The sequence below is a fragment of the Hirundo rustica genome, chromosome 2 (genome assembly GCF_015227805.2).
Source record: "Hirundo rustica isolate bHirRus1 chromosome 2, bHirRus1.pri.v3, whole genome shotgun sequence".
NCBI lineage: Eukaryota > Metazoa > Chordata > Aves > Passeriformes > Hirundinidae > Hirundo > Hirundo rustica.
The window spans coordinates 109,062,874-109,081,931 of NC_053451.1; the positions used below are offsets into that span (position 1 = coordinate 109,062,874).

Sequence of the window (19,058 nt, forward strand, 5' to 3'; positions counted from 1 at the left end):
CAAAGGCAAAGCAAGAGCTAGAGGAATTCCACTGGGGGCCAAAGGAGGTTTGTGGGTCACCCACCTCCACCCCTTCACTTGCAGCAATCACCACCTCCTCAAAAGCCAAGAAAGGAAAGAAGGAGGAAGGTGAACCATGGCTCCCAGATCCTTTAATGCTTTTACAAAGTCTTAGACAATACGAGGCAGAACCAACAGGAAACCTGACAGTGCGGGTCACCTGAGTAATTTGTATGTCAAGATGAGCTAATTTTCATTCTTGAAATAGATGATGTTCCTCAAAATGCAAATATATGAAGGGGTGATCAGTATTTTGGGGTTTTTTTCCTATTTCTTTCTTTTAAAATTTAGATTGGAGCACTTGGAAAATTAACTGCATATCTATTAATGTATTAGATGAATACTATTAGCTCAGTACGGAAGCATGTGAACCCATCAAATCTACTCTGTTTATTTGATCCAGGCTGCATATATATGTACATTTATGTATATTTCTCATAACATGAAGTTGTGGCATAAATTAATTCAAGATATTCCACTGGAATGCATAATTTTCATAATTAATGTTAAATAATAACACTAATGACAATATAAAGAGCTAAAATTATTGCAAGAAACTTGGAATTTAACATGGAATTTAAAAATGTACATTTACAGTCATAAAATTTCATGTTACTCAATCTTATCATAGCTGATTTATGATGGAAAAGGAGAAAATGAGAAAAACCAGCGGCAAATCTGAATTCAATACAGTAACTTTGTTCCATCTCTTTGTGTTCTAGGAGTATGTATCAACATGGATTTAATGATGTTCCATAACATACTAGGCTACTATCAGAGATATTTATAAAAAGCACCCTTTTCTCTTACTTGGAAAAGATGGGCATTGTTTCACTGATCTACAAAAAATTAATAAGGAAGAAAATTTTTAACAGTTCAGATTTCAAGGGGTAAGTTCAGTAATTCACTCTGTGACACACACACACACAAACACAGCTGCTTAAGCAGTGCAGAACTATTCACTCTGGCAGGAAAGAACAGGTTTTGGTTCTGATACGGTACTACAATAGAGTAAAAAAATCCAGAACAATAAAAGCTCTGTGGAAACTGGTGATTGTCATACATACTTTACAGCTCTGTAAAAGAAAATAGATATAGATTTTCTTTCTTTCTTTCATCCACTCCAGTGACATTTCTCATATTCTTCAGTTTATGCATGTATAACATCAAATAAAGCTGTCAATACAGAACGATGTTGCATATTTAAGAAATGATATACAGCCTTTGGTATAAATTTACCTAAAGCTTTCATGGATCTACAACACCTTAATTAAATATGAATATGTATGAACAAAAACAACAACAAAACTCTATGTGTTCAGACAGCCTGTGTAGTAATTTTGGTGCCAAAATCTGAAATTCACAGAAACAGTGAACACTTCTAAATTTATCTTGGACAATCAATGCAAATTTGTCAGTCTGCATTTGAAATCATTTAACTTGGACTCTGAAAGCACTTTGACAACCTAATACAGACTAGCAGACATGTATACGAGTAGTTTTTCCTACATTGACTCTTTCTCTGAGGTCTGAGAGGTTCCCTTCTTTCCGAAAGACGGCAAACTCAGGGCTCTGCAGCACTGCCTCGGAGCGGGTCATCCAGCTGTGCAGCTCTGTGGTGTCCGAGTCAAACCTGAGAGACAGAAAAGTGCAGCAAGACTTTCAACTTCCACAGTTTCTGAGAACAGGACTGGCAGCAAACATAGTTGTTTAAACAATAAACAGCAATCTTTTATCAGCAAAAGAGTTTTTAACTCCTGAATCTCATCAGAGAGTTCATAAAACTATTCATTTTAAAATTTAGAAACATAGAAATACTTTTTCATTTTTAAGACCTGATTTGACAGCTGAACAGATGCAATAATTTTCACAGTAAGTATTCTTATTTTTCAAGCTAATGTTTTTGGGAGATATGAAACAAATGTCTGTCAGTGAAGAAAGATACCACAAGTCCATTTGGCTTAGCTGAGGATGTAAGGCTCATGTGACTGACCAAATGCAGCATTCAGACCTCTGAGACCAGTGTCCCGGCTTGTGATAGTAATACTATGAAGGAAATTCAAGCAAAAAAATTGATGAAAGAAGCTTTTTCTGATTAACTCCAATTTGTTGTAGAATGCAATCACTAATCAACAAGTAAAGTATAATTTTTCACAGTTAAAGCTTTAGAAACCAAAATTAGGAACTCCACTCTCTGCACTTAATTTATAACTAGTTTTTACTCTTCAGCCCTCTTTATTACATTCTGGATTCTGTCATCAACTCCTTTAAAGCTGATCTTAATTTGTGTTAACCACTCTTCAGGTAATGTCTCAAAATGCAGATATTTAAATTACTAATGTCTAGAAATTTCAAACTGTGATTCAGTATCTACTCTAGTTTTTAAAACAAAGAGCTTCAGACTGTATTTTTTTCACAGCTGTGCCAATTTCTCTGATTGTATTACTTTATTGCACTGTATGTTCTAATATTTACATCCCTTTTGCAGCTGCCTTTCCTTCTGCAGCAATACAGTGAACACAATAGAGGAGAAAGACTTGGGGGAAAAAAATTAACAATCTGTGTATTTCAATTTGCTTTGTGGCTTTGTAGCTATAGGTTGCATCATTTGCATACAACTGAAAATCTACTAAAACCAGTAACATGAACAACAATTACACCCCTGGAAGAAATAAATTATTTTATTAAAATACGCTTCATTTATACGAAGACTTATACTTCTAAAATACAAGGATGTAAGGCAAAACTTTGTGCTACATAAATCTACACACACAGAAATGAAAAATGAATACAAGAAAGAGCTCCATGCTTGAGCGAATATTTATGCTTCCCTTTTTTTCCTTCTCCACTGTGATTTTTTGTATTCATAAATAATGAAAGCAAAAGACAAAGAGTCACATTCTGCCTTAATCTCAGTCGAATAGTCTACATTTGAATTATAAACTCTTAGGAATAATTTTGATTAAAAAAAATTCCTGATAATACTAATTGAATCCTCATTGAAGAAGGAAAAAAAGTGACTTCGAAGTAATAGAAGGTGCAGAAAACTTCCATTTCATAAAGAATTCCAAATTCTGAGGCAAAACACAAAATAAAATTCCCAGATGTTTCAAGGAATGTCTGTGCTGGTAACAGATTCTAATCCCTTAACACAAAGTGCACAGCTGACAGCTTCCTATTCAGCTTTATTTCTGATCATTAAACCAACTGCAATTCTTGAAATAAAATGTTATCCTCTCTTCTAGAAATAATAAATGCATAGTTGATGATCACAAAACAGCAGACATCTGACAGCAATGAAGTTTACCAGCCCTCGAGTACTAAAATTCCTTGACTGCAGGTAAAATTGTATGAGTTCTGGCATTTGTTCCATTCTGAAGCTGTAGGCAAGTAGAATTAGTGAGAACAACTCTGAAAAACAGCCTGGTCTTACCCTGATACAGGATGAAAATTGGCAGAAAAATATTTATCAGAGTTCAATTCTTTAAAAAAAAAAAAAGATTAAGCCCTTGCCACTGCAACACCTGGAAGAGGAATGGGAGCATTTGGGATAGTTTCGACAGTAAAACAAAATAATTAGGAACACATCTCATGGCCCAGAGGGTCATCAGATGGTGACAAGTATGAGACATAGATCTTTAAGTTCCCTTCAAACTAAAATCATTTTATGATATGATATGATTCTCTGACATGACAAAGTTGATATGTAAACTGCTCTGTCACTTCCAGTTTCTTCTGGAGATAAATATAATTTCAGAAACAAAGCCTTCTGTTCAAAATAGGACAATAGAGAGGGGGTCAGAAAAGAATTAAAATAAAGAGAAGTTAAGTTCAAGTAGTTTTTTGCAGTACATAAATATCTTTAAGATAAATTTAAGATTTAAGACTTTAAGATTTTACCTAAAGAGACAAAAAAAAAAAAAAAAAAAAAAAAAAAAAAAAAAAAAAAAAAAAAAAACCACAACCCTCTGTCATGTTCATCTTGTGTAAAAGGAGGAAACACTGCTAGAAATGTCATTTAATCATTCTGCTTTAGTGATTGGATACTTCCTTTCTGAGCACAGCTGCAGGTAGGAATTATATTAGCTCTAGATTGATATCAAAGTATAAATAGAGTCTTTAAATCTCCTTGGAACAAGAATACTTTAGACATAAAATAGTGCAAGACTACCTTTCTGTCCCAACAAATTTCATCTCAGGTAGAATTTGGAAAAATAGATCAATGGAAGATATTAAACCAAAAATCACTTGAGAAATTACTCTAAATAACTTGATTAAACAAGTACATTGGCATGCTCCCCACCTAAAAATTCCTCTTGAGACAGGGGATTTATTCTTCATGCAGAAGTCATGCTTTTGTTTTCCACCTAGTTTTTCCTTCTGCTGTTCCACAAGAGAAATACTATTTTTACTGGCCCCACAGCCCTTTCTTTACATGCCAGCACGTCAGCTGAGTTCAAATGGAGATTTGTTTCTATTGTAAAATATAAACAAATTAACTCTTGCTGCTAAGTGATTTCCATAAGTTTTTTTTTTAATTAGACAGGGGCCTTCTAGTAGGGTATGAGTATACTATGCTGGTGGGTATTTGGGTTGCGAATTCCATGCAGAGAAAGAGAAAAAAGTGATGCAATTAAGTTGTGAAAGGTGAGGTTTATCATGTATTTAACAGAGAAAAGGAAAGCCAGAACAAAGAATCAATTTTGAACAAATACATGGTGATCTAGCAAGAAACTTTGGAATGGGAATCTGAAGCAGGCATATGGCTTAGGATGATCCAGAAAATCAATTTTCCATTAAATTTTCCAATCAATTTTCCACGAGAATTTTCCATGAAAATGTGACCAGCATAGATTAAAAATATGAGGATGTTTTTTTAAATATGCTTTGAGTAAATAGATATACAAACAAATTCAGAGTTGAACAATTTCACGTAGGATCACAAGGCATGAAGTACCTTCCTGTCATGTGGCCAACATGGTATATAATCTTATCTCTAACCTGAATGATTTTCACCTTCAAACTACATTACTATGCTACTGCTACCCTGGGCAGTGGTTTCAGTACTTTATTCTTTTAACAATTTCCTTTGCTCATTCATCCCCTTCCTTCGCCAAACAAAAATCACAGCGGGCCTGTCACCACTGCGAATCTTGGGCAGACATAAAACCATTTGCCTACATATTGAATTGGCAGGGAATGATACAACTTTGATCCAAGAACCACTTTACTGAGTTATTTCATTTCCATGTCTGGACTGAAAGCCCCAGCTCGCCAGAGGTCTTTCTCAGCTTGTGGCTCTTCACTGCCTAGAACATATCAAAGAACAACTTTACGGCACATGGCGCCCATTGGAAGAATTATTCTGATCTACTTCCCTGCTGTCCTGTCTTTCTTCCTCCTCTGCATTTGTAGTTGATGAACCATTAGTTAATAGAGATGTTCTTATCTTCTAATTAAAATATGTTTAACTTCCTATTGTTTTAGTTATATTTGTCAAATAATTTTATTTCCATTTGGAATGACACTTTGGCCCTCCCTCTACATTTGTGACACTATTAAGTTTAGCCCAATCAACATTATGAGCAGGGCACTTCTGTGATGCATACCAAGGCATGAAAAGAAATACCAAATCAATCCTAAGTGTTCATCTCCAACAGAAATTTCACTGGAACCATCAGGTATGGAGCACTTTTAAACCCAATTATCACAGCCTGCAGCAAGTACCAGCTGACTGGTACCACTCCGATAATAGTGCAGATAATTCGAGGCACTAAATGTGAAGAATATAAATTCTGTTTATTTGTCACTAATCCATTTATGACCTCACCAAAAGGATAAAGGATAAATGCTTAGTAAGCACTAAGAATTGCCCATGTATACAAACCTCAACATATTCATACTTCTCACAATCCAAATTAAAATGTTTATTAATTATTCCCCCTTTAAACAACATTAAACTATTCTGTTGTGTCTCAGTCCCCTTTTCCTTTCCCGGAAATTTTTATGGATTTTTTTCTTTTCTGGTATTGGCTACAGACATATTGAAATCAAAAACCACCAGGAAAATTGAAGATATAATTTTCTTTTTTTTTTAGTTTGTTGCCTATCATTAGATAACAATACGAGAGCACAAGCCGCATTTCTGTAAAAGGAGTCAACCCAATGGAGTGGCTGTAAAAGTGCTAAACAATCACCATTTAGACCTGACTAACATAATCCACAGCACAGAAATCAGAAATATTAAACAATAGCTTAAAAAAAAAAAAAAAAAAAAAAAAAAAAGTCACTGTAAGTTTTTCTTTGATTTTTTTTTTTTTCTGCAAAAATCTAAACTTTTCTAAATAATGCAGGATTGGAATCCTGAATATAACAATTTTCAAAAAAGTGTGGGCTTCTCTCTTTTCAGAAAGTTCATTTAACAGCTGTTAAATGTAAAAAACCTCCACTAGATGGAGCAACTATCCTGTTTTAACACACCTTGCTCTTCAAAGGACATCAAGTCTCTTTCAAACCTTCGGATTAACATTATACCAATAATAATGTTTTGACAAGTAGACTTTCCTTGGAAAACTTAGGAAGTGTATAAAACAATATTCAACAAATTGCAAAGAAAGTTATCTTTGGTCGTTATTAAAGCATTCAATATTACAAATATGTTTAAATTAAATATTAACCAGCTCTTACTTGTCTGCTATTTAAAAGCTTAGTATGAACAGAGGCGTTTTCAGATTTTTCTATGATATGCAACTGACCTGTTTTTCCCAGAATACGTAAATACCATGAAAATAAATGTTATTTTGCATCCCTTTCTGCCATTTATAGTTTTTTTTAAATACTATAACCTTAGCTGCGTTACGTTTATCTCTAGCCCTAATGCCTAATACATACAGTTTCAATTATTTTATCTTTCTCAGTCTTAAACTGACTCCTGTGGGAAAAGGAGCTTTTCTTTGACTAGTAACAGAACTTAACTCGCCTGAGTTATTCTGACATTTTGAAGCATTAGTCCTGAAGCAGTTTTAGATTTTGGGGTGGGAGAATGGAGAGGAAAGAAATAAGAGAGAAAAAAAAAAAAAGTTATCTGGTTCTTATCGCTGCTTTCCTCTGCTGATGGCAAAAACTTGCTTTAAGAGGCAAGAAAAAATCAACAGCTTCCTTCCCATGCATTTGTGCCACAGGAAATAAAAGCAATAGAAATGGGACATTCAGTCCTGTGGATCTTACTGGTCTACAAGTCAAATTGCTTCTTCTCAATTTCTTCAGTTTAAATAGAGATTTTTACACTTTCAATCCTGATAAGACACTTAGAATTCTATAAAGTTTGATGCTTCAATCTTAGCCATCCATTTTTTTTTTCTCCTTGGCTTAGTAACTGGAACCTGAGCTCTTACACAGTACACCGAGCAGCCAAATTACATATCTTTCTTCTTTTACTATCTAGTATCTAAAACATTTAGTCCTCAGAGGAAAAAATCTGGAGCTCAAATCTTCCCAAACCTGTGGCAATGGGGCTTGATGAATTTATTCCATAGTCCTATACAGAAACAACACCGACTAAAGTCTGAGAACACATGAAAGAAACTGGCAAAACCTGGGAGCATTATTCACCACCCCCAAAAAGACTCAACCCCCAATGTGTCTTTCCCTCCCAGGCCTAAAACAACCAAGCAACAGCATGCAGGGTGTTGTACAGTGACTGCAGAAAGCAGCCAACATAATCTGGTTATTCACCTTTGGAAGGTTCTGACAAACCTTCAGTAACTGCTGGGGTTTTTTCAATCAAACCAAAACTGAAGAGCACATGGCCATCAACTGTTAGTCATTAAGTGCTCAGGAAAATTTTGGTTTTAAAAGCACACAATACGTAATGAAGTAGGTTGAGAACCTCCATTCTTTTAATTTATTTTAAAAAATCAAAAGGCATGCAGCACTATGGGCCTTGTTTATGCTTGGGTGAAGCTACAACTGACTACAAACAAAAAACCCCTGAGAGATCTTGTGGCTAATAATGCACCCAGAACATAAATGACTGGTTGTTTGGGAATACAATGATCTTTCTCCTGTCAAACAAACACATTGATCAAAAAGGTGTCTAATCACCAGTGAACAGACATTTTAACTGAACACCCAAATTTTTAGTTGAACTTTCTTCTTCCATTATATATATGCTGATATCTAGTATAAATTTGTATTTTCGTATCTCTGAGAAAGACAACAGCATACTACAAAATGTGTTCGTTTCCAAGACAGCATTTTTAAATATTCACTAAAAACCGTCACAAAAACTGTTATTCTAAGCTGAAACATCTTCCCCAAAGTTTACTCTCAAAGTGTTTTTCTGAAACTCTTTATTCCTCCCACTGTAGAACACCCGCGTGCACTTTCTAGAGACCACAGGTACATAGAATGTGGGGTTTGGTGTTTTCTCTGTTCAGCTAGAAATGCCAAAAAAATTATCTGAATGGATAAACCCTGCCTTCAGATAATATAACCATCATTCATCCATCTGCACAGCTGTGGACATTTCCAACACTTACTTTGCACATGCCCAAAATGTAGGTCCAGTCAAAGGAATAAGTCACACCAGACTAGTTCTCATGTGCTGGTGCAATTGCATTGTTAAAACAAATCCAGTAATTTGGGCACACAAAAACAATAGTTAGAGCACATGATAGTGTATTAAACATTCAACTCTCTTTTTCCTTCTGAAAGTCAGACTTCTGTCCTAGCAGATCAAAATAAAAGTACAACTTGTTCAGAAATTAAAATTACTCTGATTTTAAATATCTAAAAGGAACCACAACTTATTCAATTACCTAAAGTAATCCCAGGCAAAGACTGAGAAGTGTAGTGTTCCATCTTGACTCTTATCCAAAAATTAAACAGAAATTATATGGTGCACTTATTTTAGATAGCATTAAAATAAATCAGCCTTGAAACCTAGTATGCATGGCAAAAAAAAACATTAACAGTCTGTAAATTTGGTAGCAGATCTACCAGTAATATATCTAAAAGCAATCCTAGTCTCAAAGTTGATAATACACCCTGTTTTCTGTACAAGGATCAATCAGGTTTATATATAAAACTGTTAGTTGCAGTGCTTTAGACAGACATCAGCTAAAGCACTGTAGTAACACATAATTATCAGTTTCTATAAACCAAGGCAGTTTGGAACACAAACAATTCCCATAATTCAGCTAACTCCTGCCCTCAGGCAGTCTCCACACATGATGAGTATGAAGTCTGAATTCTGCTGTACCCTGCCAAGTTTACTTTCAGTATTAAGGCAAATTAAAAGAATATGAGCAAGGAGGAAAATATATGCTAACCGTAAATATACAGTAGTTGAAAAAGGAACTTCTCTGCCAATTGGTCTCCAGTTTTATAACAGTGCGTATAGCAACAATTTTATTGAAGAATTAAAAAAAAAAAAAGAGGCTTTAAAAGAATCATCCTACTCTACTTAGTTTTGACTAAGATAATGCTTTCTTTTATAACAGTAGTCTTGCACTTCGCTTCCTTCATGAAGTAAGATCATTCCTAAAACCTTCACTTGGGAAAAAAGAAAGTAAAAAGTTTTAAAATATCAATTATTTAAATACTTCAAAACTGCAGTTTTTTCAGTTTCAAAATAAAGCAGATCACTATTTTCATGATAGGGACCATGCTACACTTAAGGTTTACTGTTATAGATAAGCCAACAGGACCTTGATCCTGTTTCACATCCTTGCACATTACTAATGAAACATTAACAGGAGTGCTAAGGCTTATAGTTCCTGATAAGTAACAACACTGCCATCTAAAAAGTCCTTCGACATCTTCAGGAATTACAGCTCTGGTGAGAGTCAGTGCTCTGCATCATTTCGAATGCTTGGGAATATATTAGCAAAATATAACTCACTTATGATTTAATGGTAACCTAGGATATGGAAAAAAAAAAAAACAGATTCCAAATGAGGACTTTGGAGATAGATTAAATTCACTCAAATTTAGCTCACAAAGTTATTTAGGCCAAGCACTTTCCATAGAAATAGTTATCCAATTTAACAAAAAGAGAGAGAATCACTCTTACATCACATATAGAGCATTCTTAAATAGTGATGCTGAACTAGAAACCTTCCTTTTAGAATGGTTAAACACAGGCATGATGCCTATGTATAGAAAAATACCTATTATTTCAATAACATAAAAATAAAGTTAAAAGAAGTTAGATTTCTCCTATTCTTGCTATATTTCATTCTTCTTAATAAGTGAAATGCTGTTTTTTTACAAGAAAATACTTGTCCTGGTAAACACATTGAACTAAGCAAAGATAATGTCTGTAGAAATGAGACACTGGATGCAGTTTCACATCCTTTTCAGTCCTCAAATCTATTACCTTGGAATTCATGTTTATCTGAATATCAAAAAACATTTCCAAAACCAACATTACAATGAATATTTGACATCTACCTTCTTAGCACCTCATTTAAAAACTTAGTGCTTGAGCCAATTCTGCTTAAATACAATGTTTTCTACTAACTTAAACCAGTGTTTAGCATAAGTTTTAAATCCCCTGTCATTTGTACTTGAGTTACACATGAAAAAAAAAACTGAAAGTAATAGTAATGCATGTTTCACCAAATATTAACTGCTGCTGCAGAACTGCTATTTTTACTCCTGACCCATAAGCCCAGAAGAATACAATGAACTTTATAAAGAAGGCAATTTCTCCAGGACTAATATTTTAACTATTATAAAAATTCTTCTCAAAGAACACAAAAATCTTAGAATTTATGGAATGCTTGCCCATCATGTTTCAAGACCCTAGTCATGTGGGACCCCCACGAATGCCACATAAGGACTTTAACTGACTATTATTATTATGCAATAGTATTGATGTAATCATTAACATTCTATACTCCTAAAAAGGTGCAATAGAAGCACAATACAATCCATAAGCCATGCTGAGAGAAGAAAGATAATAATCAGCTGGTACCCTAATAGAGAACAGAAATATAATTTTAAGCTCAAAATAGCATACAGACAAAATATTGCAGTCAAGTAACTATTTTTGCATTTTTGTCCAGACTCTATCAGTATTCTCTCTCTGTCTCTTGATGATTCTCACCTCTTCCTAATTTCTGAATCCACAAGGAGTTGCCTTTTTTTGTGAGGTGGAGGTGGTGGGAGTTCCTCTTTAGCATGCTTAACCAGGATTTGCTCTCTTGTGGTCACCATAGTTACAGTTTCCATTACAGTTGTCTGTGTTAGAGATGTCTGAGTTGTAGTGACAGCCTGTGAAATCTGTGAGAAGTACAAAAACAGAGGTCACACATTATTTGAAAGATTTCAGTAAAGATTGTTTGGAGGAGCAATAGAAAATAATGAGAAACTGCTCTCATCTGATCATAGGCTGACCTTCAGGAAAAAAACAACATTATACACAACTCAAGCTAGATTGTTTTATCTGACTCACGCTGTGTGAAAAAGATATCTGCAAAAGCCAATATCAAAATCAGAAAGGATTCTAATGAACTTATATCTAGGTCCCTGTAATCCATGCTGAATGAAGAAACTAAATGAATGGAATTTTACAATGGAATTGAATGAATAAAATGGCACCATTACTAAATATTAATTTCAGACTGACCCCAGTCTGAAAATTTGCTCCTTGAGAGATTATAAAGGCATTGAAATGGCAGTGAATTACCAATTATTTGTCTTACCATTTATAAAAATTGTCAAATAGAATGTAATCAGCTATAACATTCTTGCATGAAAGGGCAGTTAACTTTCTGGTTGGAAATCTTATTAGAACACATGCTCTAGAAGGCAAATTAACTTGCATCAGTTTTTGTTCCATAATTAAAAAACAATATTTAGGGATCACACCAGATACTAATACCCATGGTATATAACACTGTAAACACTACGTATCTAAAGCATTTAGCTTTGCTCTGCTAATAAGAAAAAAAAAAACAAAACAACAACAACAAAAAAACTTTGTATAGCTCAGCTGCACTAAAAAAAAGAATGATGAGAAATATTTTTTGCTGATATTTGTTTGTACACTGCTTGTGTATGTACTGCCCGTTCACACTTTCCATGTAACATTTCCCAACTCAGATGTGGGCAGATGTTCTTAAATCCCTTAACTCATGAGAAATAGGCCACTTCTTTTTTTGATTCTTTCAGACAATGGCTCATTTGTCAAAATGTTCTAGTTACAGCTCCAATGACCACCTCACAATTTAAGGGTAGTGAAAAAAAAAAAAAAAAAATTATATATATATATATACCAGGAGTAGAAAAGGTTGTGTATCTGAAAAGCCCTGCTTCTTGCTTTTGCTAATTTGCAAGAATTAAGAGTTTCCAATTCAACAACAGAAATGCCAGTATCTAAAAGTCCATGAAATTATAAACACATTCACAAATTATCTATTACTTCTTGCATCAAAAACTCAGTAAAAGAATTGAGTCAGCTTAGATATTGAGACATAAGCGCTTCTATAAACAATGAAGGTGCAGCCAGGCCTAGCACCTTTCCCACAATGCCTTCTTGCATTGAAAAAGAGATACAGAATGACCAGGAAAGGGAAACACTGTTAGCAAGAAGCCTCTTCCCAGCGGGCATTATCAGTAAAGCCAAGAATCCTGAAAAAACAACCCAACAAATTCCGGCTAACTCTGCTGAATTCTTCACGTTGTCTTCTACACAGTCTTCCTGCTCCTTGTCCAGGCTGACAGTGGAAGTGATGAGTAGGGAAGTGCTTTACCTCAGTAAATTGTCAGTATTTCTTACATAGAGCAGTTAACCCAATGCTGTGCTTCCCCCTCTAGAAACAAGCAGTTGTCTAGATTTTTAGAGCAGACTCTGGACTACTAAGAAGACTAAAACATATAGATTCAGAGCAGATTTTTTTTAAAAAAATATATGGATTAAATATGTCAATTGAATAAGCTGCTTGTGACCTGCAGAGAATTAGATAACATATGAAATACAAAATTCGATAGAAGAGATAAACATCCAGTTGACTTTTTAATCACTGAAATGTTATGCAGTAATATTCTTGTTTTAGTTCTCTCAACAAGATGTATTGATTTGGATTTTTTTTTCTACAGAAATCTTGACAATATTAAGTCAGCATTTACATACATTTTTACTGAAACCCTATACAGCATTCTTTCCCATTTTATTTTAATTAATTAGAGGGCAGAAGGGAAAGCAATATGTCTAGGGTTCCATGACATCTGAGGATAGAACCTGATGTCTCTCTTCCTGAGCTGACAATATATAAGAACAGAAAGAATTTCTTGCCTATAACATAATTTTGGGTAAAGTCTCTCTGTCTCTCTTTCCTCTTCTCATAAAATCCTTATTACACTCTGTTTTATCCAAAAATCAATGACAGAATAATGTTTCAGACACCCAGGGTCATATCCTGCCATGTTTTCATTTGCTAATCAATACCAGGGCAGAGTTTCCAGTGAAGAAGGTGTAACAGAATAAACCACAGGTAGGACACTCTAGGAATCATCTGCAGCATAATACCAATCACAGGAGTAACAGCTTCTGCTGGAGATGGGGAACTGCATTTCCAGAGCTGGCAGTGCAATCACTGCTCAGAGCAGTCAAGGCACAGTGCTGGGGTGTGTGTGAAATGAACAATAGGGATGTGAAAACAGTAAAAAAGTATTTTTCATGCTTAACCAACAGGAGCGGAGGTTAAATATTATGTGCTTCAAAAGCCGAATGGACACGTGAATTTGAAGTTCATAATTATTCTACTTAGAGACAAGGTAAAATGTAGATTTCAACCTTACTGTGCGAGATGAAGCTTGTTCACATTTAAACTCCATACACTTTAGTGTACAAAGAACAATCATAAAAAATATTAGAAATTAAAAAAAAAAAAAAAAAGTAACTTTTATTGGTTTACTTGGTGGGGGAAACAACAACAACAACAACAACAACAACAACGAAATAGCCCCAACCAAACAAAACCAAAACCACCAACACCCCTCACAAAAAAAGAAAAAAGCAAAACCAAACAAAAACAAACACACACACACACACACCCCACCCCCACAAAAAAAAAAATCCCGAAAAATCCAAACATCTTTTAATCACCAAAGTGGTGTGTTTCATGTATTATTCAAAGACTCTGGATTTTCTTCATCCCTCTCAGTCCCTGAACAGCAAATGTGATTTTGAGAAGGGGCAATATAGACTAGGGTTTTTACCCGCTAGAAAATCATATGGAAAGGGCTAAGGTGACTCACAAGGCTGCACGCTTAAAGGGTTTCAAAATACAATGCTTGCCAGCAGTTTCACATCAAGCCCATCTTCAAAACATGTTAAAACTCATCTCTTTTCCGAGCAGACAAATTCAAATCTTTTTCATCATCTATAGGCAAACATATGTACAATGTGTGCATAGCACTTCAGTAGTTTTATGGCATTTTATTTCTCATTTATACAGCAGCCTTCCTTTAATGCCAACATTTATTACTGTCTTTGGAAGTGCCCTCTGTCCTGATAAACTCATAATTTTCCTTTACACACACTTTTGGAGCTGTCATCTGTTCTTTGATGAAATTTATCTCTGTGAGTGGGGAAGTTTGGATGAGGAATGGTGTTTTCTTTAGTTTGGAAAGATTTTCAGTACAATTTAGTGGAGCATAATGAACTCAGCAAAGCTGGGTTTAGAGTTTCTGGAAGCTCCGCATCGAGCCTAAGCAAGCTGTCCTTGTCCTTGATTCCACTGTGTGGTCAGTGAAGGAAAGCTGACATTTTCATTATGAGGACAAACTGCTTTTTAGATTTCTCTCTCTCTCACACCCTTGCCATCCAGTCATTTGTAGCAGGAGCTTCAGCCATGTGTTCTGATTAGATGCTTGAATTCAAGAGCAATTAATTCAGCCAAATGTGGGAGAACTCACATTCTACTTTCTGCACTTTTCCTTTGGGATTTATAACTACTTTATACGTCTAGTTGGAGAATCATCTTTGAAGTGAGCCTGAGGTTGTCTCCTCCATTTATTTTCTTATTTTGTTAACAAGTTAATCATTTGGTGACACTTTATTAAGAGGAGAAATAACTAAGGACAAAAATGCAGCTATGAGGGCCCTATGAAAATTATTAATCACAGAATCCTGTAGGCTGGAAAAGACATTTAAAAACATTGAGTTTAGCTATTGACCTAGCTCTGCCAAGTCCACTACTAAACCACATAAAGTTAATTTTAAAGGCAATATCTAAGCTTGATGAATAAAACCTACATTTACTGATAGATTTTAATGGAAAAATATTATATTTTTCACCCTCTTCAAAGCCCCCTCCTTCTCAGCTCAAGATTAGAGAACATAGTGAGACCTTGCATTTTTTCTTGCAGTGTAAACACATGAATGAGCTCTGCAATGAATACATGTAAAAATCTCACTGAAATTATCTACCCTGCCTAGACAGAAACCCATGGTGACAAGCACACCATGAGCATTTCACAGAAGATCCATCTGCACAGTGTAACGGTGCCTTAGGAATGGGTCCTTCAGTCAGGCCCAACTGCACGGTGTTTCCAGAAGGTGAAGCAGCATTCCCACGACAGAACATCACTTCTATCCCAAGCAGAGCAGCTTCTCCTTGGAGGAAAAGTTTATCCACTGAAGTGTTCTGCTGTGATAGGACAGCTACACCATTTTGGGAATCCAAAGCATCTCCCAGCTGTGCTGATCTATGGTGACAGACTCATGACTGCTCACTTCATTTTCTGTAATCTAAGTTCCATTTTCAAAACTAGTAACTGCATTTTAGGAGCCATCAGCAATCTGAACAGGACTTGAAAAAATTGGAATGACTTATTAACTTCTTCAAATCATGTGACCCTAGCCATCCCAAATTCAGAAATTAATCTCTGGAATTTTCCTCTGCTTTGAAACAGAAGCTTTTCTACAGTAAATATACTGTAATTAAAACTTACTTTCAACTCCTAAATGCTGTGTACACAATGCTGTGTTTTGCTTCCTAAGTGAAATTGTGCCCTTCCCCCATTTTCTTCTTTTATATTCTCCCAAACCGATTTTTCCAACTTCAGCTACTTTCTCTAACGATCACAGAGCAAACTAAAATACTAAAGTATGAGTTGAAAGCAAGAAGGATTCAGATTACTACATGAAGTATAGCAGCTTTGCTTTAATTTGCATAATTTAGTAGAAGTATTAGGAGAGAGCAATAAAAAAGGGGTGATGCTCAAGAGCATTGAATCGAACTGACCAGAACTGTGAGAGACCTGTCTGGACAGGACAGAGATACCTGCTGTAAGATTCTGCTCTGTGCTGTCTGATTAAAAAGTCATAATATTCATTTTCATTTTACCAGTCATACAATGACAGCTCAAAAAATAACCCAGTATTAGTCAGATAAGGGAATGGAAAAAAGAGAGCTGTTTTGGGTTTAAATCAAGTAAGAAAGAGATGCTAACAAGATGTCTAGGCAAAATAATTGGTTTGGGTACTACACCAGAATGAATTTTGTTACCTGGTTTAAAGCCTCAATTTCTTTTTTTTAAATATATTACAGTTAACATAAAGTGGTCAAAATAATAGCAGGTTATATTTTCTCATTGGCACTTTGGTTACAGGTATAGATCAATTGTCTTTTTTCTTCCAAGAAATTTCTCTTTTTTTGTAGCCTATGTTTTTAATCTGTAAATCAGCATATCATATGCAGAAGTAAAATAGCAATCAATCATAAACTTTTAATGGTGAAAAAAAAATCAATTTAATTAGCAGACAGTTCTTGCACTAATTTCAGACAATGTGCCATTTTAAAAAAAAAAAGCTATAAAAAATGTATGTTATTATAGGTTAAATATAAATTAACTGGAAAGGTATTTTCATTATGGTTTGTATCACCCCTGAAAACACAGTTAACAACCCAAGAAAGTAATAAATGCTATAAAGAGAGATTAAAAACCAAAGAGATAAATAAAATTGGGAAAAAATATATTACAGTTGTATTATTCTGTCCGAAAAATATGTCTTAAGCAGTCATGCAGGAGAGAAAATTAAAACAAGATGACAAACAGCAACAAAACTACTTCAAGCATTTGACTGTCAAAGGATCTGATTGCCACAAACTGATAAAACTGGTTTTTACAAACCTGTTTAGAATTGCTCTCCACCTTCTGCACAAGGCTTTCCCAGCGCTGGGCAAAATTTTCAAGACGACTTTCCAGCTTTTGAGCCACTGCTTTATTTTTCACAGCTACAAGGAGATCTTGGCTGAGCAACTTCAGCTTACTCATCATTTGCCTTTTCATTTCTAGATCTCCTTTTAGGATCTGTTAAACAAAGTAACAGAAGGAAGAACACACATTCATACAAAAAACGCAAAAAACACGAACCCAAACCAAATCACTCCCCCCCACACACACCAAAAAAAACCCACCAAAAAACAAACAAACAAAAAAACAAACAAAAAACCCCCAACAAAATTAGAAGAAAAATCATAGGGAGAATATCAGACATCAGAAAGAGCTGAAAATGGGTAAGGGCTCCTGTAATTCTGTGATGTTGTTTCCATAAAACCTGCTGTCAGAGCTTACATAGCATCATAACATGGCAGGTGGAGCAACTCCAAACTTCACAGCAGGCTTCAGGTGATGACATGAATCAAAAAGCTAAGAGCTGTCTTACAAGAATAACCTTAAAACTGCACAAATGTTAACTATATCAACATGTCGAACAATCTTTCTCTAAAATTTCAATGTACTGCATTATATATTGCATATTGTAAAAAAAAAAAAAAAAAAAAAAAAAAAGAAGATTCCTAGAAAAGAAATATTTGATCCCAAACCAGGACTAAAACCTACAAACAAACAAAAACCAAATGAAGAATACAATTAAACAAACAAACCAACCAAAAAACAAAAAAACCCCACACTGCGCCAAGGGCCCTTGAAACTCCTGAGATCTATACATGCAAACCTGTCTATGAAACAGGCTATTCACAGATCCAAGGGTCATCCATAGCTCCAGTTCTTACCTGGGTTTACTTTTCAAAGCCTTAATTGGTGAATTCCATTCCTTAAACATTCATTCTCTACACCCTAATCCTGCTAACCATGGGCAAAAACTCTATGCATCTGTGGATTGCATTCTAATCCCCAAGGCATGAAAGGGATAATTAAACCAGTGGTTAGACAACAGAATTTCGTCTACATATAGCTTCCTACAGCCATATAATCCAAAATTGTAATTAAAAATACAACTCAGCAAAAGAAACATTCATTGTCTACATAATCAGTACTCTTTCTAATCAAATTTGATTTGAAACATCATAATTAATAATGGAAGATACAGTTAATAGCAAAATTTAAATTGATCTATCACTGAGAAGTAGAAGCTAACTATATTGAAGAATCTCCTTTCAGAGTAGTAGGAGACCTAACAGATGGCAGAAAGTAGATGCAAATCAGTTTAGCATGTTAAATTTCAAGCACTGCTATATTTGACCTTTTTTTACGCCTACATCATCAGAAAAAGCTCATGTGGAAGCCACCATACACTGACTGGGATAATAAAAAATGGCATCCTGTGAAACATTAGTTAGTTCTGAAGATCAATGTTTGATTTCCAATCAGCCAGCCTGCAACAGCTGTATAACACACCCGTGAGTTAGCATCAATCCAAGAACCTGGAGCACGAGCAGGAAGTGAAACTACAAAAAGAAGGATGCTAAAAATTTATTTTAAAGATACTTCTCACTGCAACTTAATATGCTTTTGTGACAGGTACAGTCAATCTGGAAAAATATACTGGGAGATTCTGTTTTCACATTTTTTCATTAAAAACCTGTCAATGTGCCACAATAACCAAAAATATGCTCTGGTTTTTGGTTTGTTTTTTTTTTTTTCCAGTACAAGAACTCACCTAAAATAATGACAGTAACTGCAAAGTATGTAATTTGCCAACTTGGAAGACAAGACATGGTAGTTTGCATTATGAAATT

General features: G+C 34.9%; 1 protein-coding gene across 6 annotated transcripts in view; it reads right to left on the reverse strand.

The window, feature by feature from the left end:
* The window catches only part of DMD (dystrophin), a 1,060,860-nt gene that overhangs the window by 685,931 nt on the left and 355,871 nt on the right, over positions 1-19,058 (reverse strand). For all 6 annotated transcript variants that reach the window (XM_040088691.2, XM_040088709.2, XM_040088718.2 and 3 more), the window contains 3 exons: positions 17,209-17,388; positions 11,174-11,349; positions 1,570-1,693 (listed from right to left, as the gene is read on the reverse strand). In XM_040088691.2, the coding sequence (XP_039944625.2) occupies positions 1,570-1,693; positions 11,174-11,349; positions 17,209-17,388 (480 nt within the window). The remainder of the gene's footprint in view (positions 1-1,569; positions 1,694-11,173; positions 11,350-17,208; positions 17,389-19,058) is intronic.